Source organism: Oncorhynchus masou, chromosome 4, assembly GCF_036934945.1.
Source record: "Oncorhynchus masou masou isolate Uvic2021 chromosome 4, UVic_Omas_1.1, whole genome shotgun sequence".
Taxonomy (NCBI): Eukaryota; Metazoa; Chordata; class Actinopteri; order Salmoniformes; family Salmonidae; genus Oncorhynchus; species Oncorhynchus masou.
The window spans coordinates 17103705-17130339 of NC_088215.1; the positions used below are offsets into that span (position 1 = coordinate 17103705).

Here is a 26635-nt window from a genome sequence, read left to right on the forward strand (position 1 = left end):
GGTGCACTTCACAACACAAATGGCATCATGAGGCAGGAAAAGCATGTGGATATATTGAAGCAACATCTCAAGACATCAGTCAGGAAGTTAAAGCTTGGTCGCAAATGGGTCTTCCGAATGGACATCGACCCCAAACATACTTCCAAAGTTGTGGCAAAATGGCTTAAGGACAACAAAGTCAAGGTATTGGAGTGACCATCACAAAGCCCTGACCTCAATAGAAAATATGTGGGCAGAACTAAAAAAGTGTGTCTGAGCAAGAAGGCCTACAAACCTGACTCAGTTACACCAGCTCTGTCAGGAGGAATGGGCCAAAATTCACCAAATATATTGTGGGAAGCTTGTGGAAGGCTACCCGAAACATTTGACCCAAGTTAAACAATTTAAAGGCAATGCTAGCAAATACTAATTGAGTGTATGTAAACTTCTGACCCACTGGGAATGTGATGAAAGAAAGAAAATCTGAAATAAATAATTCTCTCTACTTAATTCTGACATTTCACATTCATAAAATAAAGTGGTGATCCTAACTGACCTAAGACAGGGAATTGTTACCAGGATTAAAATTTAGGAATTGTGAAAAACTCAGTTTAAATGTATTTGGCTAAGGTGTATGTAAACTTCAGAATTCAACTGTATCTCCACCAGTTTGGATATCTCAAATAACACCTGGCTGTCACCTACTGTAGGCCTAGATATGGCCTAGATATGGCAAACAGTAGGTGGCAGCCAGGTGTTATTTGAGATATCCAAACTGGTGGAGAGAGTGCTGGGTAAAGTGAAGGCTGTGAGGATCACGAGAGGCGGGCTTGTTTAGATTTGTTGTGCTTCTGCAGATCAGAAGGAACGTGTGTTGCGTCTCACCCAATTTGATAACTTTGAAGTGTTGTGTGTGTCTCTTCGGGAATTGGGCACCCCGAGGGGGTTATAGCTGGTATCTCGTGAGAAGTGGATTTTGAAGAGATTAAAAATATTCCTGGGGTGATTAATGCCCATCGGATGAATTGTGTGATGAATGGTGAAAAAGTGAAGAGTTTATCTGTTCTTTTATTTGTTGATATGGAGACTCCCTACTCAAGTGCAGTTGGGGTATATAAACTACAGAGTCAGAGCATTTATCCCAAGACCAATGGAGTGTGGCCATTGTAAAGCTTTTGGTCATGTTTCAAGTGTTTGCAGAAGGGAGAAGCCAAGATGTCCAAGTTGTGGAAAAGATCATATCATGTGTTTTAAAAGTGAGGACAATGTGACATGTTGCAATTGTGGTGGGAACCATGAAGCTAAGAGAATGAGATGGCCAAATTCAGGACTGTCCAGAACATTTCATACGCACCTGGTGTTGCTGGATTCTTCATCTGTGGGACAATGGCGGACTACAACCACTAAAGGTGTATTGCCGCCACCCACTGGATGAGTTGAAGTACCAAAACAAGGTAAAAAAAAATATTTAAAAAAAATCGTCATTATTGCGCGACACCGCGCAGCTCCACGCCCCCAAACAGCGCGACATTACAGTGCCTCCTTCTTTCTCAGGTGAGTGTTTTTAACGATATAGAAAAGGTTGTTGCTTTAGTGTTTGTAAATTAACACAAACGTTCTGCTAGCGATGTATTTAATTGCAGTTATGTGCTGAATTAAACGTCAAAAATATAGTAGCTTACCTTGCTAACCACAGCATCTGGTACGGTCTCTGATCTGGTAGTATCATGCTAGCTATTGCCATAAAAATGGCGTCGGCACCGCAGGTTGAAAACAAATTATTTTAGCCCAATTGGTTTGCAGCGTGTTTAATTTAGTTTTAAAACCAAACTACCAAAAGCTGTATGGACAGCTGCTTACACATTTGGTGGTAAACAAACAGTTAGTTAGCATAGTTTACCTACACTTCGATTTTTAAATTGTATATATTACCTGCACGTTTTTGTGCAACTGCCTGGTATGTTTACGAATGTTAGCAAGGTAGTTACCGCAGGGGTGTCACGTGGTGTACACGCCTGCCGTACGTCACACTAAAGTTTCACAAATGTTCTTAGAACTGTATATAGTTTTCTTTGCCATGTGTTTATCATGAGGTGGTGCATTGCAGAGAGTGATTTTCAGTGTTTCTGTTACCATGGCTACAGCAGTTGTCACACAGGTGGCAGTTAAAAGACAAGCTCATGGCTATGGCAGCAGAGCCAGTGCCAGATGCAGTCTGGGACGAACGCCAGGCCTATGAAGAGCTCCTGTACTGGGACAGTCTGATACAGCGAGGCCATCGCCTGCTACCACACGACTTTGACAGGTACTGTATCCCTCCAGGGTGAAGTTTCAATGAGGTACAGCTCTAGGGTCCACGTCCCAATCCGAACCTTAAAGGAAAACTCCACCTAAAACTATATTTGGCTATTTGTTTCATTAGTCCATTGTTGATATAATCCCAAGGTGTTTTGCATGTCAGAAATATAGACAAAAACATTCCAAATACAAAAATATAGCCAGTATGATGGATTTGCATTATATGGTGCAAAATGCATCATACCGGCTGTATTTATGTATTTTGAAAGTTATATGTCTAGAAAACTCTATTTCTGACATGCCAAAAAATATTTTGGGACTAAATCAACAACGGACGAAGAGTTTTTGGGTGGCATTTTCCTTTTACCATTAGTGGGGGGAAATGCAAGGGACACTGACCGAAGAGCAGTGCCTTCTCTCATCCATGCCTTTTACTCTTACTCCACCTGGTTATAATAATGTTACATTATGACAACTACAATGTAGTATTTCTACACACTGGGCATTTCAATTCTCTCCAAATGTTGCACTAATCTCTGCCAAAATTGGTCGATGTTGAATCTAAAGAGGTAAACTTAGTACTGTAATTGGTTTCTATTCTAACTACTTTGTCTCTCTCCCCTCCCAGATATGAGGAGCTACGCTACTGGTATGACTGTCTCTGTTACGAGGAGGAGCTGAGGCAGTACGATGAGTACATTGCCGCCATACAGGAGATCGAGGAGAACCGACCCCATACTGAGGTTCAAACTTCCACCTCGACCGTTTCTCTCCACGTCAATACAAATTCCCTGTGTGTGTGAATGTAGCGCGGGCTAATGCCTGTCACCTCCGAATGAACACAAGGATTGGAGAATCAGAATTATCCCTAGGTGTTGTGTTGAATTCTACTTGAATTCACCTGTACAGCACAGGAGGCTGGTGAGAGGAGGCTGGTTCATTATAATGGCTGGAATGGAGTGAATGGGATGGTATCAAGCACTTGGAAACTGTTTGTGTTTAATACCAACTCTGTTCTAGCCATTACGATGAGCAGTCCTCCTCTCACCAGCCTCCTCTGCGGTGCATACTATTTATAGGCCAACACGAGCAGCCAATTGCACCTACTGTGATATGTTGAACAAATGGTCCTATGATTTGTTTCCAACATGATGGCCATTAATAAAATATTTTATTTCCCCTCTTGCTAAGAGGCATGTAATTGCAGAAGTTGTAGATGATACAGTAACTATAATTTTCCAGTCACAGTTTTTCCCCTCGGTCTATTTGTACTTACTAGTCATACTGGTTTTCCAGATCATTCACACACATCCTATTCCATTGTAACAAATGAAAGCAGTGCTGAGAGCTGGCTCAGTAACTGTATGACTGTGTAACTGACAATTATGGATGAAGACTGCCATGACAATAAAATAACTGTTTAATACCATAATGTTTTATTTAAAGATAACAAACTTTACCCAAAAGCATTAAAGTAAAATAAGCCTGCTTCACATCTAACAGCCAATATAAGGAGAGACTAGAGGAGACAAAACTAGCCTGTATTAGAATTTTGTGTTGTGGAACGAACAGCTGTCTAAAGATGGCTGGGCATTCAAAAGGGCAAGACGCACAGTTGATTTATTACAATGAGAACATAGATTTCAGTTTTCCTTTACAAATCGTTTTCTTACTGTGTGCCCAACTGACCACGACCCACATCTCACGTACCCTTTTCCATCTTACCTTCACTCTTCCAGGCCCCTCCGGTGCGCACGCCTCCCATGCGTATCTTCGTGAGCGACGACCGCCACATGATGGCGAAGCACGCGGCGGTGTACCCATCGTCTGAGGAGCTAGAGGCGGTGCAGACAGTCATCTCCCACGTGGAGTGTGCCCTCAAGACCGTCTCCGACCTGCTGGATGTGGAGGCCGGAGTCGGTGTGGTGCCTGTACCTGTGGAGGGGGCAGAGGAGAGGTAAGAAAGACTGATCAAAGACCCTGGTACTGCAGGACCTATGCCAGGCGGTGTCAGAGGAAAGCTCATAAAATTGTCAGACTCCATTCAGCCAAGTCATAGACTGTTCTCTCTGCTATCGCATGGCAAGCGGTACCGGAGCACCAAGTCTAGGACCAAAAGGCTCCTCAACAGCTTCTACCCCCTCCCCCTTTTGGACACTGCTGTTTATTATCTGTGCATAGTCACTTCACCCCCACCTATGTGTACAAATTACCTCAACTAATCTGTACACCCGCACACTGACTTGGTACCAGTGCCTCCTGTATATAGCCTCGTTATTGTGTTACTTTTTATTATTACTTTTTTACTTTAGTCTACTTGGTAAATATTTTCTTAACTCTTCTTGAACTGCACTGTTGGGCTTGTAAGTAAGCATTTCACGTTAACGTCTACACTTGTTGTATTCGGCGCATGTGACAAATAAAGTTTGATTTGATTTGTTTGGAAACGCTTCCTTCATCATTTCCTTGAGTTATGCACAGATTGATACATGATTGGATAGCTGAGAGCAGGATTAACATCCTATTACTTTCACTAATCCAAGCAATTAAGATGTGACTCTTAGGCTGCAGGTAGATTAGTGGTTAAGAGCGTTTCGTCAGTAACCGAAAGGTTGCTGGTTCGAATCCCCAAGCCGACTAGTTGGTGAAAAAAAAAAAATCTGTTGGTGCTCTTGAGCAAGGCACTTAACCCTAATTGCTCCTGTAAGTCATTCTGGATAAGAGCATCTGCTAAAAGTCTAAAATGTCATGAATACTTCAATATAGGAAGGCAAGAAGCATTTTTAGAGAGCGAGAGAAAGTGAAGGATAACAGTATATCTAATCCTGGGTATGTGTGCTTCTTCATATCTTGTAGAATTACTTATTGCATTTGTCTCTGAATAAGCATTTCCTTGGTTCTCCCTCCCCTGTCCCAGTGAGGTGGCTCCCCCCCCAGAGCGTATCCTGCGTGGGGTGATGAGGGTGGGCCTGGTGGCCAAGGGCCTGCTGCTGAAGGGAGACATGGACCTGGAGCTGGTGCTGCTCTGCACTGAGAAACCCACCGTCACCCTGCTCAAGAAGGTGGCTGAGAACCTCTCCACCCAGATTGAGGTAGTGTATCTATTTCGTTGAACCTTTACTCAACCAGGAAGTCCCATTGCGCTCAGAAGACCTCTTTCCCAATGAAGACCGATATCCTTCGATGATGTTAACGTTGTCTCTCTTTGGTGATTTTGAAGTGAGAGTATGAGAGGGACTGAGAGAGTTGCAATAGGACCTATATTTAAAAAGGTATTTTTGGTTGTGAAAGGTGCTGCCTCTATGCTAATATTGTCTCTCTTTCTGTACTGTAAGCCAAAATCCTAACTGATTTATTTTTCCATCATTCCAACTCTACTAAAGCTCGTCACAGAGGACAAGTATGAGGTCACCCAGATCCCAGAGGAGGCGGAGATTGTGATCAAGAGCATCAAGGAGCCCGTCCTGACCCTAACCATTCACCTGACCTCCCCCATGATACGCATGGAGGCTGAGCCAGAGGGTGCCGGAGCTACCACCCCCTGGAGGAACCACCTGGAGGTATGACCCCCAGGGACCAGCCTCCCACCTGGCCAGGAGGCTGGGACTACCCAGCACTACCACGGCTGTGTTCAGGGCACAGCGTTGTGGGACGTCTCAGATAGAAATATGATGTAGAGATCTATTTGTGATAGAATTGTGCACCAATAGATATTATGTGTAATACTTCTATCTGCAATGTTTTACAACATTGTGCTTTGCTGAATGTCGGCAGCGCTGGACTGCACTTAACAGCAGGCAACTTCAGATTAGCTACAGCAACAGCTGATGATCTATGTGTTACTATTCACTTAAAGCATGTTACCGTGCAGCTCCCTACTGATCCATACACTGAGACACCATTTAAATACATGATCAGTCAATATAGAGATTAGTGGAACCTGCACAGTGGCTGCTTTAGAACCGATGCCAGTGAACAAACAATCTGATTGGTTCTTCACTGGAGCTCGGAGTTCTTCTATTAAGCTGTAATTATTTAACAAAACGGCGACGATCTTCATCGCTACAATGCCTCTTTTAGTCGTTAATAATGCATTGTGTAATAATGTGATTTTAATAACAGTAATGTACGACTTAATTTACAGTTAATTGTATTGTTCAAGTTAAGAAATGAAGGCTTTTCTGAGAATGCCAGCCAATGCGCGGATATAGATTTGATTGCATGTGTTTTTAATGCAGAACAGTGTAACGTGAGGCTCGTATTGCAGCAAAACTGATTGGCATGACAGGTAATGTTTTTGGACCCTTCCTTTGACCTGCCTGGTTGAGGAAAGGATATTGAAGGGAAGGTGTATGTGAATGAGTAATGCATGGGGGTATATGTGAGAGAGGCAAAGGGGATGAATGTGATCTAATTAAAAGTCAGGAAAAGGGCATTTTGAGTTCAATCCGCTTAAGTAGCTACGTCCTCCAAGAGAATGGCCTTGTCTTGGATCAAGGCCAGATTTGGGTGCTGGGGGAAGTCAAGCTGAAGCCAAGCAGTTATCAGTTTTGCTGCAGTACCGAGCCGACCACAAATGCATTCTGATTCCAACTGCCTTGTACAGGAATTCCAAACCTGATTGATTCTCTCTTACTAAGCCTTCTAGTGTGTCAGTTTTTAGGACGCTGGACCTTTGACCAACTGGCCTCTCATTCTGTCTCGGAAAGGTGCAGAGCAGCATGACCCAGTTCAGGGTACTAAGACTAGGCTTGATTAAGACTAAGAAATCCCCCCAGCAAAACTTTACATTGAGAAATATTATGCTCTGGTACCCACTGTGAATCTGATGGCTAGAGTACACTCATCACTTAGACCTAGCATAGAGTTTTTTGCTACAGGGTGGGTGGGTGGGTGGGTAAATCCATTCTCTATAAATGCGGGGAGTCCCCTTCAATCAAATTTATTCATAAAGCCCTTTTTACACCAGCCGAGATCACAAAGTGCTGTACAGAAACCCAGTCTAAAACCCCAAACAGCAAGCAATGCAGATGTAGAAGTCCTTGTCCTGCCTTGGGAAAAGCTACCTCCTCCCCGAGCCTCGAGACAGAAACCCCCCTTGGTCAAACCGTACCTTGTCTTCTTATCCCACCCATCGACCAATAGAAAAGCTAACGGTCGACAGCGATGCGCCGGCGGACGTTCTGGACAGGCAGAAATGCCTAACTGCCTTGGCATCTCTCCGCCACGCCAAGTGGTTCCAGGTTTGCATCCCGTCTTTACTTGTCAAATAAAGTGTTCAAATGTGCCTTTTTATTCTGCCTTGTCCCATAATGAGTTGTGAGTTTGTATGCTCTCACAATGCCTCATTGTTTTCTATGATTTCATTCTGTCTTCCTTGGAACTATATTGCTGTTATTTGCTAGTGCAACTGATATTGTAGCTACGTTGTTTTTAAGGGTCCCTACACACTATGTAACCATCGCTCGTTTAGAGGGGTTGGGTTAAATGCACATTTCGTTTGAATACATTAAGTTGTGCAGCTGACTAGGTATCCCCTTTCCTCCTAATTAAGTGTTTGAATACTGCACTAACCTTCCTATGCTACCTCTGGGTGCAATATTCCTGATGACTCGGTACTTACACAACTGGTTCAATTCGACTCTTATCAGGCTTTTCCTTTGTGCTGTCCAGGAATATTAGCCTCGTGAGCTGCCTGCATCATGTAAGCTCGCGGGATCACGCGTCTCGCGAGGCTACTGGAATATTGCACCCCTTTATTTTATTTGCCAGTGCTCTAGGTAGGTAGGTTGTTGGATATCGCACCCTATTTGACTCTGCTCGGCCCGTGCTTGTCTCTCTCAGGCTAAGGTCAACGACCTGAAGTCGGCCGCCATCGTGATCCGTATCATGAGAGACCTGTGTAACCGCGTCCCCACCTGGGCTCCACTCAGAGGATGGGTGAGTCAAGTCAAACTACTATAATACATGTAATATTGACTATAATGATATACATGTCATACAATAAATGATTATATTGGGTGGCAGCGGTGGGATCCAGGTCTGAACTAGGTTCATTATCTTCTGTTCTGTCAAGCCTTTAGAGCTGCTGTGTGAGAAGGCCATTGGAACATGTGATCGGCCAATGGGAGCAGGAGAGTCTTTCCGCAGAGTTCTCGAGTGCTTGGCGTCTGGAATCCTGATGGCCGGTAAGTCTTTTATCCATGAAGACCTGTATTGGGTAAATAGAGAAAATATAGGGCCTAGAGCATAGCCTTGCTGAACACCTCTCAGAATAATGTAGAAATGACGTCCACCAAATTAAACTAATTCAAATGTTCTTCTGTTTTTCAAAGACGGTCCGGGTATCAAGGACCCTTGTGAGAAGGAGAAGGTGGACGCCATCAGCCACCTGGACACTCAGCAACGTGAGGACATTACACAGAGTGCCCAGGTAAAACAGGCTTCAGTTTCATTTGGTTAGGTGAAATATTTATGCCTATAACGTTCCAGGTAGAATTGTAACAAATGGAGCTGACATGATTCCCTACTCTACTTGAAAAACAATAATATCTGTTCTACACAAGATTTTTTTCGCTGAAAGTCCTGTTATGTTGCGTCCTTAACACGCCCCAGGTAGAATATCAAATATCAATTGTTATTCTCTCCCATGTGCTTCCTTTTGTGATAGAACACAGTCAATGTTTGTTTTTCCCTGTCAGCATGCCCTAAGGTTGGCTGCGTTCGGACAGCTGTACAAGGTGCTAGGGATGGATTCCCTGCCTGCCAGGGAACCAAGGAGGACCATAGGACCAGGTCTCAGAAACTACGGTTGTTAGTATCTCCTCCGTTTTTGGCGATCTTCCTGGCCTGTCCCATGCTTCTCAAATGTGACTTTCATATTAGCTGTCTAGTAGTAGTCTTGATGTGTTGTGAATTTGAACTTTTCCTGAACCTTGTCCCTTTTCAATGTCCCTACCAGCTCAGATCCTGGCCAGTTCCACCTACCCTCCCAAGAGACCTCATGATGCTGCGGACAAAGGGGGAGATGACAGCAAGAAGAGGAAGTCTCAGAAGTTCCAGAAATATCCAAAATTTCCTAGGAAGTCGTGTATGTATCCGAAGTGGTCTTCGAATGGGATATTTTGTAGCTATTCTACCATTGAGGCTGTTTCTGAGGAGGTTACATTTGTTCCTGTTCTGATATGCTCTCTCCCTCTTTCTCCCCCATCTATTTATTTCTCACTATCTCTCCCTGTCTCTCTTTCTGTCACCCTCCCTTCCCCCAGCCACAGAAGAGAAGCCTGGGGACTCTCCTATGGCCATGAACGCCCTGATGCGTCTCAACCAGCACAAGCCTGGTCTGCAGTACCGTCTGACGGGTCAGAGCGGTCCAGTGCACTTCCCGGTGTTCACCATGTCTGTAGACGTGGACGGCGATACATACGAGGCCTCAGGGCCGTCCAAACGCACCGCCAAACTCCACCTAGCTGCCAAGGTAAGGGGTTGTATGCCTAGGCAAAAACATGCTAGCTGTACCAATAGACTTCCAGTCATTGCGCTAACACTAGTTAGCATTAGCGTGCAAATCTACCTGCAAGTTCCTTCATACTGCACGTAGAAATGGTACCACGACTCTGGGTAACTAGACACATCTCGCACTATCCCTTTAATATGATGTTTAACTGGTACAACACAAGATGGTCCCTGGAATCAAATGTTACTCTCTTTGAAAGAAAGAGTGGTGTTTCTCCTCTCTCTGTAACCTTCGCTTGCTTTCATCAAAGTGTTATGTCGTTGTTCTCCAAGAATGTAATCCACTGGTTTTGCATTGAATGCCTTGTCGTCTGTATTGACTGTTTATAATGGCTGCCGTCCACCAAGTCCTCTCTCTCTCTGTCCGTCTCAGGTCCTGCAGAAGTTGGGCCTGCCCACTGGGGCGGATGTGAAGATTGAACCAGGCGAAGAGGGAGGAGCCAACGTACCATCCACACCGACAGCAAGTGATGCGTCTATGGCATCTGACGAGGTAGTCATTCTCTCTATGTTCTCTGGCTTTTCCCTGTTACTTTTTAAAATGGTTGACTTGATATACTTTCATAAAGCAGCACAAAGCATTGCTACTGTACCTGTAGACTTCCAGTCATTGTGCTAACGATAGTTAGCATTAGCTTGTGAAACCACCACTTCCTTCCTTCCTATTGCATGTAACAACATAAAAATGGTATCCGTGAGTTTATCTGCCTCTGGGTACGTAGAACAAGGTCTTAAATGCCAGAATCTCACAGTATACTTTCATAAAGCAGTTATGTTGCAATAGAGTTGTTGTTGATGATGATCATTGGACTTGACTGTTCTGCTATGTCTTCCATACTATCAGAACGGTCCCATCCTCACTAAGCACGGGAAGAACCCAGTGATGGAGCTGAACGAGAAGAGACGCAGCCTGAAGTACGAGCTCTCTGCTGAGACCGGGGGCAGCCATGACAAGTGCTTCGTCATGGAGGTCAGTCAGTGGCAGATGGGCGGGGGTTTGCACGCTTGGGACAATTCTATTGATTCATTGCGCAAGGATTTGGAAACTACAGTAGATGAATAACCAGTAAGGTCGGGGCTCGTTTCAACAAAGCATCTCAGAGTCAAAGTAGTGATCTAGGATCAGGTCCCCATGTTTATGTAGAATCTTATTCATTACGATCCTAGATCAGCACTACCACTCTGAGACGCTTTATGAATATGGGCCCAGATGTAGTTGACAGAGCAGGATGTCGAAACACAGTAACCAGCATGTGTCTCTGTGTTACCACCTCCGCCACTCACAGGTGGAGGTAGATGGACAGAAGTTCAAGGTCGAGGCTCCAACAAGAAGGAGGCCAAAGCCTACGCAGCCTTAGCTGCTTTGGACAAACTTTTCCCAGAGGGGGCGGGGCCCTACTATAACCCTCACTCTGACCCCAAGAAGAAGAAACCAGTCACATACACTTCCATGGTAAGACATGATATAAACTCAGCAAAAAAAGACATGTCCTCTCACTGTCAACTGTGTTTATTTTCAGCAAACTTAACGTGTAAATATTTATATGAACATAAGATTCAACAACTGAGATATAAACTGAACAAGTTCCACAGACATGTGACTAACAGAAATGGAATAATGTGTCCCTGAACAATTGGGGGGGTCAAAATCAAAAGTAACATTCAGTATCTGGTGTGACCACCAGCTGCATTAAGTACTGCAGTGCATCTCCTCATGGACTGCACCAGATTTGCCAGTTCTTGTTGTGAGATGTTACCCCACTCTTTCACCAAGGCACCTGCAAGTTCCCGGGACATTTCTGTGGGGAATGGCTCTAGCCCTCACCCTCCGATCCAACAGGTCCCAGATGTGCTCAATGGGATTGAGATCTGGGCTCTTCGCTGGCCATGGCAGAACACTGACCTTCCTGTCTTGCAGGAAATCACGTACAGAACAAGCTGTATGGCTTGTGGCATTGTCATGCTGGAGGGTCATGTCAGAATGAGCCTGCAGGAAGGGTACCACATGAGGGAGGAGGATGTCTTGCCTGCAATGACAACCAGCTCAGTCCGATGATGCTGTGACACACCGCCCCAGACCATGACGGACCCTCCACCTCCAAATCGATCCTGCTCCTGAGTGTAGGCCTTGGTGTAACGCTCAGTCCTTCGATGATTAACACGAATCCGACCATCTCCCCTGGTGAGACAAAACCGCGACTCGTCACTGAAGAGCACTTTTTGCCGGTCCTGTTTGGTCCAGCGACTGGGCTTGTGCCCATAGGCGACGTTGTTGCGGTGATGTCTGGTGAGGACCTGCCTTACAACAGGCCTACAAGCCCTCAGTTCAGCCTATTGCAGACAGTCTGAGCACTGATGGAGGGATTGTGCGTTCCTCGTGTAACTCGGGCAGTGGTTGTTGCCATCCTGTATCTGTCCCACAGGTGTGATGTTCAGATGTACCGATCCTGTGCAGGTGTTGTTACGTGGTCTGCCGCTGCGAGGACGATCAGCTGTCCGTGCTGTCTTAGGTGTCTCGCAGTACGGACATTGCAATTTATTGCCCTGGCCACATCTGCAGTCCTCATGCCTCCTTGCAGCATGCCTAAGGCACGTTCACGCAGATGAGCAGGGACCCTGGGCATCTTTCTTTTGGTGTTTTTCAGAGTCAGTAGAAAGGCCTCTAGTGTCCTAAGTTTTCATAACTGTGACCTTAATTTCCTTAATTGCCGTCTGTCAGTGTCTTAACGACCTTTCCACAGGTCCATGTTCATTAATTGTTTATGGTTCATTGAACCAGCATGGGAAACAGTGTTTAAAGCCTTTACAATGAAGATCTGTGAAGTTATTTGGAATTTTACAAACTAAAAGGCAGGGTCCTGAAAAGGGGACGTTTCTTTTTTGTGCTGAGTTTATCTTTCGTACACACACTGTAATGCACCTCACAATACTATAGAATCATGACTAGGAATAGCCATTAATTAATCCACACACACACACCATGATTAGGAACCCTTTAGTGACCTTTGACCCTCCCTCAACAGCATATCCCAGGCTTTGGCACTATTCGAGGCATTCCAACCGACACGGAGCCTAACAACCGGGGCCGTGGGCGAGGCAGGGGTCGAGGAAAGCCTACGACTGGCAGCAGCTACAACCAAAGTAGGACGCTTCACTTGGACTGTCTCTCAGGATCTAGACGGGCCTTAAGGTCTTTAAGAGCATGTTCTCACAGAGATTGTCAGAAAATCATTCAAATGTGGCTTATTTTAGATTATTTAGTAAATAAGTTAATGATTAGACAATAAGCCTTTAGTCGGACTGTTCTAGAGAGCTTGTTAGGAAATTGTCCAACTCTTTTGGGCTCCTTTGCGTTAAGGTAATCAATGTATATCTCTTTTCTTGTTAACAGCAAGCTACCGTTATGGAAGCAGTGCTGGCTCTGGTTATCGTAAGTGTCTTCTCCACACTGTTGTCAAGGGAACTAATGAGTGATAGGTTAGGTGTGTTCATTTGTGTTTGGTAACTTATCTATTTAGCCTTATCTATTCTATAGCCACTATAGTCTATTGAGTCACTGGTACCCATTTTAATTCCTTCAAAAGTACTTCCTTCCTTCAAGTATAATCACTAGAAATCCATGAATTAGATAGCCATGTGCCCCCTTGCATCACCTGTATAATCATGTGTAATGATTGAATTAGTGATTAGGCCTACTTCAAAGAAGGGAGGAATGGGGCCCCAGAAGTGGGATAAGAGGGCCCTGTCTGCTAGCTTTGCTTTCTGTCCTCCTTGGCCTCTAAGTTGAGTCTTAACACTTACACATTGCTTCTTTTATTTAAACCCTAGCATCTCTCTCCATCATGTTGACTTAAATGATAGGGCTGGGCTGCAACACAATGTTGAGCATTTGTCATAATAATAATAATAATGTACACTGCTCCAAAAAATAAAGGGAACACTAAAATAACACATCCTAGATCTGAATGAATAAATATTCTTATTAAATACTTTTTTCTTTACATAGTTGAATGTGCTCACAACAAAATCACACAATTATCAATGGAAACCAAATTTATCAACCCATGGAGGTCTGGATTTGGAGTCACACTCAAAATTAAAGTGGAAAACCACACTACAGGCTGATCCAACTTTGATGTAATGTCCTTAAAACAAGTCAAAATGAGGCTCAGTGGTGTGTGTGGCCTCCACGTGCCTGTATGACCTCCCTACAACATCTGGGCATTCTCCTGATGAGGTGGAGGATGGTCTCCTGAGGGATCTCCTCCCAGACCTGGACTAAAGCATCCGTCAACTCCTGGACAGTCTGTGGTGCAACATGGCGTTGGTGGATGGAGTGAGACATGATGTCCCAGATGTGCTCAATTGGATTCAGGTCTGGGGAACGGGCGGGCCAGTCCATAGCATCAATGCCTTCCTCTTGCAGGAACTGCTGACACACTCCATCCACATGAGGTCTAGCATTGTCTTGCATTAGGAGGAACCCAGGGCCAACCGCACCAGCATATGGTCTCACAAGGGGTCTGAGGATCTCATCTCGGTACCTAATGGTAGTCAGGCTACCTCTGGCGAGCACATGGAGGGCTGTGCGGCCCCCCCAAAGAAATGCCACCCCACATCATGACTGACCCACCGCCAAACCGATCATGCTGGAGGATGTTGCACGTTCTCCACAGGGTCTCCAGACTCTGTCACGTCTGTCACGTGCTCAGTGTGAATCTGCTTTCATCTGTGAAGAGCACAGGGCGCCAGTGGCGAATTTGCAAAAATTGGTGTTCTCTGGCAAATGCCAAACGTCCTGCACGGTGTTGGGCTGTAAGCACAACCCCCACCTGTGGACGTTGGGCCCTCATACCACCCTCATGGAGTCTGTTTCTGACCGTTTGAGCAGACACATGCACATTTGTGGCCTGCTGGAGGTCATTTTGCAGGGCTCTGGCAGTGCTCCTCCCTGCACAAAGGCGGAGGTAGCAGTCCTGCTGCTGGGTTGTTGCCCTCCTACAGCCTCCTCCACGTCTCCTGATGTACCGGCCTGTCTCCTGGTAGTGCCTCCGTGCTCTGGACACTACGCTGACAGACACAGCAAACCTTCTTGCCACTGCTCGCATTGATGTGCCATCCTGGATGAGCTGCACTACCTGAGCCACTTGTGTGGGTTGTAGACTCCGTCTCATGCTACCACTGGAGTGAAAGCACCGCCAGCATTCAAAAGTGACCAAAACATCAGCCAGGAAGCATAGGAACTGAGAAGTGGTCTGTGGTCACCACCTGCAGAACCACTTCTTTATTGGGGGTGTCTTGCTTATTGCCTATAATTTCCACCTGTTGTCTATTCCATTTGCACAACAGCATGTGAAATATATTGTCAATCAGTGTTGCTTCCTGAGTGGACAGTTTGATTTCACAGAAGTGTGATTGACTTGGAGTTACATTGTGTTGTTTAAATGTTCCCTTTATTTTTTTGAGCTGTGTATAATAAGACAAATTAAAAGGAAAATAAACAGTATTTTTACTTCCTATTTGAAGTTGTTTGGCTGAGATCACTATACATTTCTCAGTTTTTCTCAAAAAGATATCCACTTCAAAGCATTTGCTAAGTGTTCCCTCCAACCAATACTAAATGTCCCCCTTTCACCAATCACACTATCGTAACTTCATTGTCCATCTCTCCCTCAGACAATCTGTACAGTATGGGTGCAACAGAGGCTGCTTCCACAACAACCACCTCCACCGGTGATGCCTCCACAGAAGCAGATGCCAGCGGCAACACCACCGGCTACGGCACCTTCTACCCCGAATCATCCTACACCACACCGGCCATAACCGCCTCCGCCACCTCGGCCGCCATGACCGCCCAAGCCCAGGTCGGTGCATCTTCCCTGGGTGACTACCAGTCGGTGCCCCTCCCCTGGACCAGCAGAGCCCCTATAGTTATGGCTATGGAGGGGATAAGAAGAGTCTGCTGACTGCAGCTCAGTCTCAAGCCCAACAGACCCAGCAACAACAGGTGGACTACTCTATGTACAGTACAGCCTACCCCAGCTCTGTCACCGGGGGCCAAATGTACAGTTACGGTGAGTGGGGATTCGGTGAGTGGAAATCTATATAAGGGGCCAAAGGGGGCCCCTACCGCCACACACACTCATACACGCATTCATATACCGGTAACTGCTCGACGTAACAGTGCCTTCAGAAAGTGTTCTGACAGATGATGATGATGATAATAATGTGTGGGGTTCAGAGATGAGGAAGTCATTCAAAAATCATGTTAAACACCATTATTGCACACAGTGAGTCCATGCAACTTATTAAATACTGGAATGTAATTTAGCCTTGTCATAACAAAGGGGTTGAATACTTATTAGCTCAAGACATTTCAGCTCTTCAAATGTTTACATTTCTAAAAACATAATTCCACTTTGACATTATAGGGTATTGTGTATAGGCCAGTGACAAACAAATTCATGTTTATTCGATTTTAGATTCAGGCTGTAACACAACAACATGTGAAAAGGGTCAAGGAGTGGGTATACTTTCTGAAGGCACTGTATGTGTGTGTATACTAATATATAGATTTTTATCTGGTATTATTTCTGATATTGGTTCTGTCTTTAGTCACTTGATATCCAAATGTGGTCTTAATAATGGTTTAAAGATTGTTAGTAGAGCATCTGATTGGTTGATTATTTAATTCCTTGTTCTTATTGATGTTTCATTGGTCCGTAGGCTACGGCAACCAATCGAGCTTCAGCATGTATGGGAACGCCTCCTCCCAGGGCTATGGGGCGGCTGCTACTCCCCAGACCCAGCAGACCTCCTACCCCACGGCATACGGAAACATGAACTATCAGTACAAATAGGGGGTACCACACACACACCACGTCCCTCTCTCAAGCCCCCCACCAACCCTCCAAAGCATTCCCCCAGCGGAAAAGAAGACCCTCGTGTCTTTCTCTACTTTCATTATATGGATCTAATATTGATGAATCCTAAACCCTCAAGTCATTTTCACCATCACTTTATTTCATAAACCAGACTATCTATTTCTTTTTTTACCATGTGGTAAATGTAACCTACATGTGTCTAACAAGTAGTTCAGTTCTGTATAGGGATTACAAGAAGGAGATGATAATAATAGCGCTTTCAGGATGATGCTATCTTGGGTCATAGATGTCTTGTTTTGTTCAAGTTTCTTTCTTTTTTTTTCTGCTTCTTTTTTAGACTTTTTCTGTTTTTCTGTTGTCAAGCCACCCGAGGTTGAATGTGAATGTAAACGGAGAATCTGTTCTTATTTCAAAGACATGTTTTCTTTACATTTTTATTTTCGATTTTTCATTTGAATCACTTATGTTTTAACTGTTATTATATTAACCAGCAGTGTGGTAAAAAAAACAACAAGTTGACAGTAACTTGGATTTTTATGTGAAAGAGCAATGGAAATGTGTTAATTGCTGTTTCATTGGAAGGTTTCGGTAAAAGGCTTGTATCTGGTTGTTTGTAAGAATAAATTACTTTTATTTTGGAGCAAAATGTCATAATTTACATACACTGACCACTGTTTTTCAGACCTGGGTTTAAATACTATTTTAAATAATTTCAAATACTTTTATCTGTGTTTGATTAAGCTTGCCTGTTGCAATGCAAACAATAGAAATGTCCCAAAAGTGCAAACTCAAACTCCAGGCAGCCTAAAGCAAACGCTCAATGTATTTGAAAGGTATCAAGTAGTTATTGAACCCATGTCTGTGTTTAGGCTTCTCCACATGGCGACCAATCCCCTCACATGTTTTCATGCTGCGAGCCAACTTGTTATTTATTATCTTTAGTTCTGTATTAAATATAGACTAAATCCTATAGTTGACCTGACTGGCAGTGGTTACATTTTAAATCCCTAGAAAGACTATGCTCATCTTGAGCATCACTTTAAAATACCAGGGATGTTCATCACAAGTAACATTACGATGCCGATTATGGCTCATGCATTGTGAGCCAATGACCCAAATGCTTTCTCTGAAGGTATGCTATGCTTTATTTTCTACTCTTAGCCAATAGCCACTGAATGCACTTCCTCATTGTGGTTCTAGAGCCTGGCCTACCATACCCCACTGTATGTACTATAGCTAGAATAGTTTATTTGTAACTTACAACTATCAGTTAATCATTCTTCAAAAACCATATGACATAAATGGAAAAACATCCATTGTGGTGTACATTTTACATTAAATGTAGCCCCATATACATGCAATATTGTTTTATTCACAGCTTTTTCCCACAATTCTGATAAACCTCCATACATATTCTCTGTCCTGTTCTACTACTTACGGGGTGTCAAACTCATTCTATGAAGGGCCTATTGTCTGCTGTTTTTGTTGTTTAAGACCTAGACTACCAGGTGGGGCAAGTTCCTTACTAATTAGTGACCTTTAATAACATCAATCAAGTAAAAGGGAGGAAAGAACCCACAGCTTAACATGGAATCAGTTTGAGCAGAGAGGAAGAGGTGACGCGAGAGGGATAACGGCCCAAAATCTGTTTTCTCCATCAGGTGGTGTTTTTTCCCTCGCCAAGCCAGTCGTTTTTGTGTGGAGGTCAATGAGTGTCGAATTTGGTTAACAAAAAATGTAATGGCTTATTTGCTGCTGTGGCTTATTTGATCTAATGTACGTTTTTGTAATGTTTATGTTGTTCTGAGTCTACCGATATAAGTAGGACAGGTAACATCCTGGCAAATTTGAGAAAAAAACACTATTTGAGTTTAACAAACGGATCAATCACTCGCCACCAGCATTTTCTATTGAACTGTGATTGTGTCTGCTGCAAACATGTAGACCATGTAAGTCCCTCCTGTGTTTCACAGCTGTGATTGGATAAGTTTAAAGTAGCATTGAAAAAGTCATCAATATAGATATCTACAGTGCCTTGCGAAAGTATTCGGCCCCCTTGAACTTTGCAACCTTTTGCCACATTTCAGGCTTCAAACATAAAGATATAAAACTGTATTTTTTGTGAAGAATCAACAACAAGACACAATCATGAAGTGGAATGACATTTATTGGATATTTCAAACTTTTTTAACAAATCAAAAACTGAAAAATTGGGCGTGCAAAATTATTCAGCGTCTTTACTTTCAGTGCAGCAAACTCTCTCCAGAAGTTCAGTGAGGATCTCTGAATGATCCAATGTTGACCTAAATGACTAATGATGATAAATACAATCCACCTGTGTGTAATCAAGTCTCCGTATAAATGCAGGTCCGAGATACTGTTGTGAAGAAGTTTAAAGCCGGATTTGGATACAAAAAGATTTCCCAAGCTTTAAACATCCCAAGGAGCACTGTGCAAGCGATAATATTGAAATGGAAGGAGTATCAGACCACTGCAAATCTACCAAGACCTGGCCGTCCCTCTAAACTTTCAGCTCATACAAGGAGAAGACTGATCAGAGATGCAGCCAAGAGGCCCATGATCACTCTGGATGAACTGCAGAGATCTACAGCTGAGGTGGGAGACTCTGTCCATAGGACAACAATCAGTCGTATATTGCACAAATCTGGCCTTTATGGAAGAGTGGCAAGAAGAAAGCCATTTCTTAAAGATATGCATAAAAAGTGTTGTTTAAAGTTTGCCACAAGCCACCTGGGAGACACACCAAACATGTGGAAGAAGGTGCTCTGGTCAGATGAAACCAAAATTGAACTTTTTGGCAACAATGCAAAACGTTATGTTTGGCGTAAAAGCAACACAGCTCATCACCCTGACCACACCATCCCCACTGTCAAACATGGTGGTGGCAGCATCATGGTTTGGGCCTGCTTTTCTTCAGCAGGGACAGGGAAGATGGTTAAAATTGATGGGAAGATGGATGGAGCCAAATACAGGACCATTCTGGAAGAGAACCTGATGGAGTCTGCAAAAGACCTGAGACTGGGACGGAGATTTGTCTTCCAACAAGACAATGATCCAAAACATAAAGTAAAATCTACAATGGAATGGTTCAAAAATAAACATATCCAGGTGTTAGAATGGCCAAGTCAAAGTCCAGACCTGAATCCAATCGAGAATCTGTGGAGAGAACTGAAAACTGCTGTTCACAAATGTTCTCCATCCAACCTCAATGAGCTCGAGCTGTTTTGCAAGGAGGGAGGAATGGGAAAAAATTTCAGTCTCTCGATGTGCAAAACTGATAGAGACATACCCTAAGTGACTTACAGCTGTAATCGCAGCAAAAGGTGGCGCTACAAAGTATTAACTTAAGGGGGCTGAATAATTTTGCACGCCCAATTTTTCAGTTTTTGATTTGTTAAAAAAGTTTGAAATATCCAATAAATGTCGTTCCACTTCATGATTGTGTCCCACTTGTTGATTCTTCACAAAATAATACAATTTTATATATTTATGTTTGAAGCCCGAAATGTGGCAAAAGGTCGCAAAGTTCAAGGGGGCCGAATACTTTCGCAAGGCACTGTATCTATACAATGCTGCTACATACGTGTGTGTGTGTAGATATATAGATAGACCATACCAATCAAAAGTTTGGACACCTAGTTTGGACCATATTCAAGTGTTTTAATTTATTTACTATTTTCTACATTGTGGAATAGAGCGGCCAATTGAGTATCTGGTCAATATAATGGATAATCTGTGTTTTGACATGTTAGATCATTGATGTGCAGCTCTTTTGAACTCAGGACCTCAGGTCATGTTTCTGAGAATCTGCCCAAACATTGACAGATGAATGAATATGGCAAGGTCACACAATGCTGCTAGGTGGGGCCTGGTGGGGTCATAGAGGTAAATGTACAGTAGTTAACATCAGTGAAGTGAAACTAGCTGTGATTTATAAGCATGTTACATTGTAAATATATGAGGTGGACATGTAGCATTGTAAACATATGATTGGGGGGTGGCATTCCAAGAAAAGGAAGAAGACCCTTTGCTCAAAAGCAATCCATCAAGCCTTCAAGATACCGGTGAACAGAGGATAAGGAGAGAAAGAGCAAACAGAGGAGAGGGGGGAAGAAGGAAGCTTGAGAGATAAGGAGAAACACTGATTAACACTGAGGTGGAAAATGTGGAGTCTGACCATTAGCTTTTAAAAACAATGTCAGTCACATGCTGCCAGCACTCCTTCTCTGGTCCCAAGACTGACTCGGGGTCAAGGGTGTGAGCAACTGTCATGCTCCAGTGGCAAGGTTGTGGTCTGGGTTTGATCACAGACTGGCCTGGGGGTGGGGCGGGGGTTGTGACTGGGGGTTGTGGCTGGGGGTGGGGCGGGGCGGGGGTTGTGGCTGGGGGTTGGCCCCGGGGTTACCTTGGTTCTATCAGGACAGACAGACAGGAGCTGATAAAAGAGGAGTGGAGACTGACTAGACAGACTAGTGTTGACACGGCTGCAGTAGGACACCTCACCACCATCACTTATCACAGTGAGTGTATTTACATGACATTCTTATCAACCTGTAGGGTTTCAGTGTAGTAGAAACAGCACTTTCAGGATTTTTTCATAAGGAATATGGCTGGCTATTTGTTTTTTGCTAAATAGATCTGCATTTTCTGTTTTATTTTGATGTAAAGTTGACTGCTCTGTATCTAGGTTTTGGAGAAGTAGTTCTGTAGGTGAGTTGTAGGTTATTTAAAATAGTTTGTTAGTTACAAAACTTCTGCTAGATTCATTCTTTGACACTTCTAATGCAACGGGCATGAGAGAGATGAGATCACGAGACATGACCCTTCCCTGGGTCATGGTTCGACCGGATACAGCTTATGTCAAATTGAATTCAAAAGTTGAATTTGTTAGCGTTTTAGCTAACCCTAACATTAACCTAATTATCCTAACCGGCTATGAATGGTCAACTCTGACAAGTTGTGTTACTCTCTTCCCTGCCACAGTGGTACTAGAACTCTGATTGGCAACAGCGAGTCCCAGCTGGGATTGGTCAACTCACTAAACAATCAATAAGCAGCCATTTTGAATTTACAAGAAGTGGTGCTTACTCTGGGGAAGATAGAGAATTGAGTCTGTCAACACATGTGAGAGCCTTGGTTACTTGTGGTAGTTTTCTTGCTTAGTTGGTGCAATGTAAGGTTATTGCTTGTTCTGAGTTGGCAGTGTTTGCATGTTTTAGTTTCAATCTGCAGTTTGTGCTTTGTCATGGAAAATGCTACAATCTGTAGTGCCATATCAGAGTATTTTCAGTTATTCTGTGGTCCTAACATTGGACTTGGATTTTGTCAAATAAAACCAAAGCAAGTTATCATGAATTGTTTTTGTCCTTCAGATGGCCCTTCCCCTGTTCACCCTCCTGCTGACTGCCCTTCCTGTGGTCCACTGCCTCCCCACTACCTTCCAGGACCTGGAGCAAAGCAGTAGTATGTACATTTAGAACAGTGGTGGGAGGTGCTATAAGAGGACGGGTGTCATGTAATGGCTCGATTGGAATAAATGGAATGGTATCAAATATATGGAAAACTCATGTTCGACGCTGTTTCATTGATTTCATTCCAGACATTACAATGAGCCTGTCCTCCTATAGCTCCTCCCACCAGTCTCCACTGCTTTTCAGTTACACTTCCACTGATGCATCCCATTTGGCTACAAATCAATCTGTTATAGTAAATTGTGTATATAAACTACATTTTCTGGGACGCTATGTGTTTGTTGGAGGATGTAATGGGTTTGATTCCTGCATGGGCCTTGTACACTTGAACTGTACATTTATTTGGTTAAAAGTTAAATGTCTATAATTCTACATGTATGGTGGTTTCTCCCCCAGAGAACCAAACGTCCATCCGGTTCCTGGCTCTTGGGGACTGGGGCGGGGTGCCCTACCCTCCCTACATCACACCGGTGGAGAAGGCTACAGCCTGGGAGATGGGCAAGATAGCAGAGCAGATGGGCGCAGACTTTGTTCTTGCCCTGGGTGATAACTTCTACTACTCTGGAGTGAACAGTGCAGATTCCCCAAGATTCCAGGTCAGTTGTTAAGCAGAGTTACTCCAGCTATGGCAGAATGGATCAAATATCCTTACTTTCTTTGCTGTGAATGTTTTTCTGATCCTAATTGTTAGTTGCTGTGTCTGTGTTACATCTTGAGGAATTTTAAATGTGTATGGTTTGCAAACGGAATGCACTTGTTTATCAATCTAAAATGACCTTTGCCCTCTCAGGATACCTTTGAGCACGTGTACACGGCTGACTCTCTCAACATTCCCTGGTACATCCTGGCTGGAAACCACGACCACGCGGGCAACGTCAAGGCTCAGATCGACTACAGCCGCAAGTCTGACAGATGGTAAGAAACGGACACTTATACCAGAGACAGAGGCGAGACATCTCACTCGCACCTCTTGTCTGGTTCATGAACTAAGCAGACAAGACCCAGCTGATAATGCATTGGTGCCTATGCAACAGCCACTCCTTCAGCAGAACGGAACTGTGACCCATTTTTTCATTGGTAAACGGCCTGAGTGGAACATCTTCATTTATCCACTGTCTTTGCTTAGACCTTATGCAAGTCTTTGACAGCATAAAACCTTTAAGGTTTTTCATATCTGTTCATCATGAATGTTTTATCATGCAGCAGAATCAGTCTTTTCATTGCATAACCCTAGTCTGAATCCCAAATGTCTAAAATAGTACACTATGTTGGGATTAGGGTGCCATTTGGGATGCAGACTGTTTCACTGAGTTGTTTCTATCTTAGCCTTCATTGATCAGTCTTCATTCATTGAGCCTCAATCCCCCCCCTCAGGCGGTTCCCTCACTACTACTACGAGCTGAACTTCCGTATCCCCAACACCAAGCGCACGCTGAGCATCATGATGCTGGATACAGTGATGCTGTGTGGTAACTCTGACGACTACGATGATGAGAAGCCTCGCGGACCCTCCAGCACCATTGAGGCCAACCGACAGGTACACAGATTATTCTGGGCTTTGTTAAATAAAATGTTTTTGGCTTGAACTTTTAAAGTCACTTTAAGATTTGAGATTCTATTGACTGACTTTGTTCCACCGACCCTGTCAACCTGACTATTGTTGCAACTGGATGTACTTTTTACACTTGTTATTCTTCTTGTCCTTATGGTTAATTAATTCCAACTGCTGACAAATTCTCCATCAGAAATCCCAAAAACAATGTAATAGAGGAAATGATCAAGAACTAAGTCTTAATTTACTGTATCCACCTACCAGCTGACCTGGCTGCAAAAGAGGATGGCCCAGTCCAAGGCTGACTTCCTGCTTGTGGCTGGTCACTACCCGGTGTGGTCAGTGTCTGAGCACGGCCCCACAGAGTGCCTCCTGAAGAGACTACGCCCCCTTCTGGTCAAGCACAAGGCCACTGCATACTTCTGTGGTCACGATCACAACCTGCAGGTTTGCGGAGGTTTTGAAACTTAATTTCGCATAGTCTTCTCCTCAACTATTCTATTCTATCAACCAGAGGGTTGCTGTTAGATAAAGGAAGGCCATATGGAAGATGGATTGTTTACTTTAGCGTGTCACTTTAGCGTTCTCGATTTATTGATGGATAATGTTAAAACTCCCTCGGGATCAGTGTCCTTTCCACGGGACGGTTGAGCTAACGTAGGCTAATGCGATTAGCAAGAGGGTGTAAGTAACAAGATCATTTCCCAGGACATAGACATATCTGATATTGGCAGAAAGCTTAAATGTTTGTTAATCTAACTGCACCGACCAATTTACAGTAGCTATTACAGTGAAATAATACCATTTTGTTTGAGGAGAGTGCACAATTTTGAACATAAAGTTATTAATAAAGAAATACATTATGGCCTTTCTTTTGCATTTCAAAGATGAAGGTACAAAAAAATACAAAATAACTTATTTTTTTCTTCTTTGTATTATCTTTTACCAGATCTATTGTGTTATAGTCTTCTAGATTTCTTTCACATTTCCACAAACTTCAAAGTGTTTCCTTTCAAATGGTACCATGAATATGCATATCCTTGCTTCAGGGCCTGAGCTACATTAGGTTTGGGTCTGTCATTTTAGGTGAAAATTGAAAAAAAGGGATGAATACTTAAGCTGTTTTTAAGTTGCATAATAGTATTGTTTGGAATGGCAAACTGTAGAAAAATGTTCAACACAATTAAAAATATTTTCAGGTAGTGGCTCTGTTTTAAAATGTTTGCGCTCTTCCAAACATGACCCTGACTGACCCCCCCCCCCCCCATTCTCTCCTCAGTACCTGAAGGAGTCTGGTGTGGGCTATGTTGTGAGCGGTGCCGGTAACTTCCTGGACCCAGACACGCGTCACTGGCATCATGTCCCCAAAGACACCCTCAAGTTTTTTACAGGCCAGGCCTCTACCCTGGGAGGCTTTGTCCACGGAGAGGTCAGTCATAAATATAATTGTCCATTCTACTGGTTTAATGAATTGTCGTATCTGTATACTGTTTGTGGTTTTGATACTTGTAGACTGACTTTGGATGTGTCATATGGCAGCCTATTCTCAATAGTCTCTGATCAATAGTGCACTACATGGGGAATAGGGTGCCATTTAAGACGTACATTTTCCTGTTTCTGGAGGAGGGGGGTCAATAAAGTTGTATTGTATTGAAGGTAACCAAGCACAAGATGACCCTCACCTTCATCCAGGCTAAAGGGACGTCTCTGTACCGCACTGTCTTGCCACGCAGGGACATCGACGATGACCAAAATGACAGCGACGAGGAGGATTAGCCCTAGTGGAAGAGATGACGAAATAGACGGTCACAATTGACCTGTGTGTATATATATGACCGAGCCCTTAAATTAAGGACTACATTGATTTATTTTACAATACTTCTACTTTAGCAGTTCAATTCTGTCAAATTACAATTTACTCAGATGTAGTCCTTCGTAAGGGCTAGATATTGACCATGTACAATAGGATGGATGGCTGAGGTGTGGATACAGACTGGCAGGTTTTATAGCTCATGTTTGGTGGATGGATGAGTTCAGGTTGAGTTTTTAGAAAACAACTTTGGCATTATGAGTTTGCCTGAATGTAGCATGAAGGAGAATAATGTATTTTAATAAATAAGGAAGGGATGTTGTATGATTTTTTTGTGTGTGTTCATTTAAAGAATAAATAACCTTTTGGATTTGTTTTCCTGTAGTTTGTACATATTGATGCCAATCTGTTAAATCTTTCAAGGCTTTTGCTATATTGATCATTGGGTCTCAGCATTGGCATTGAAGGTCCAAATCATCTATTTATCCTTGTACATGCTGCCCTCTGGCGACTAGGCTATTTCACTGCACTGCAGTTAAGAATCAGGGAGAATGCGTTTGCCAGTGTCCAAATTTAATTGACTCAAAAAGGCCAGGCTCTGACAAGGGGTGATGACTGTAATAACTCAACTGAAGGGTGTTCACGTAAGTCCAAACGTCATGATCAAATTGGTCTTAGATAGTTGGACAGCTTTACGGTTGCTCCACTTCTTTTCAAACAACATTTGCTCTATTTAGATCTAAAATACATGCCTCAGTCTCTCTCTGAACCCACTGGCATTAGGGAGCAGAGGTGTGTGAGTGCTGCTGACCATGCTCTTTTTAAAGATGATGGCTAAATGATGTCCCACTCACTGTCTTAATATGGCACAAAATGGTCAGTTACTGTCCTCTTAAGGGGTGGCACACTCCCATACTGTAGGCACCAATGCTTTAGCGTCTGGGTCTGGTCTGCTTTAGTTCATTGACTGCATATGAACCAGATAAAATGAGGGAGTAGGATGTGTCTGGTTGTGCTGCTGACCATGCACTTTTGTCCATTGATGAATAGAGCCCCTGGTCTGCTGCCAATAGAAGAACAATAGGGATCAGGGCTGAATGGTGTT

General features: G+C 43.6%; 1 protein-coding gene and 1 pseudogene across 1 annotated transcript; both read left to right on the forward strand.

Moving 5' to 3' along the window:
• The first annotated feature begins 1483 nt into the window (after nucleotides 1-1483).
• On the forward strand, nucleotides 1484-17646 carry LOC135524913 (interleukin enhancer-binding factor 3-like; annotated as a pseudogene).
• Nucleotides 17647-21129: 3483 nt separating this feature from the next.
• On the forward strand, nucleotides 21130-25842 carry LOC135520746 (tartrate-resistant acid phosphatase type 5-like). Its single transcript, XM_064946519.1, has 8 exons — nucleotides 21130-21217; nucleotides 22070-22160; nucleotides 22565-22764; nucleotides 22959-23083; nucleotides 23543-23705; nucleotides 23985-24167; nucleotides 25000-25149; nucleotides 25377-25842. Exons 2-8 carry the CDS (start codon nucleotides 22070-22072, stop codon nucleotides 25494-25496), a joined length of 1032 nt encoding a protein of 343 aa, XP_064802591.1. The 5' UTR covers nucleotides 21130-21217; the 3' UTR covers nucleotides 25497-25842.
• The last annotated feature ends 793 nt before the right edge of the window (nucleotides 25843-26635 follow it).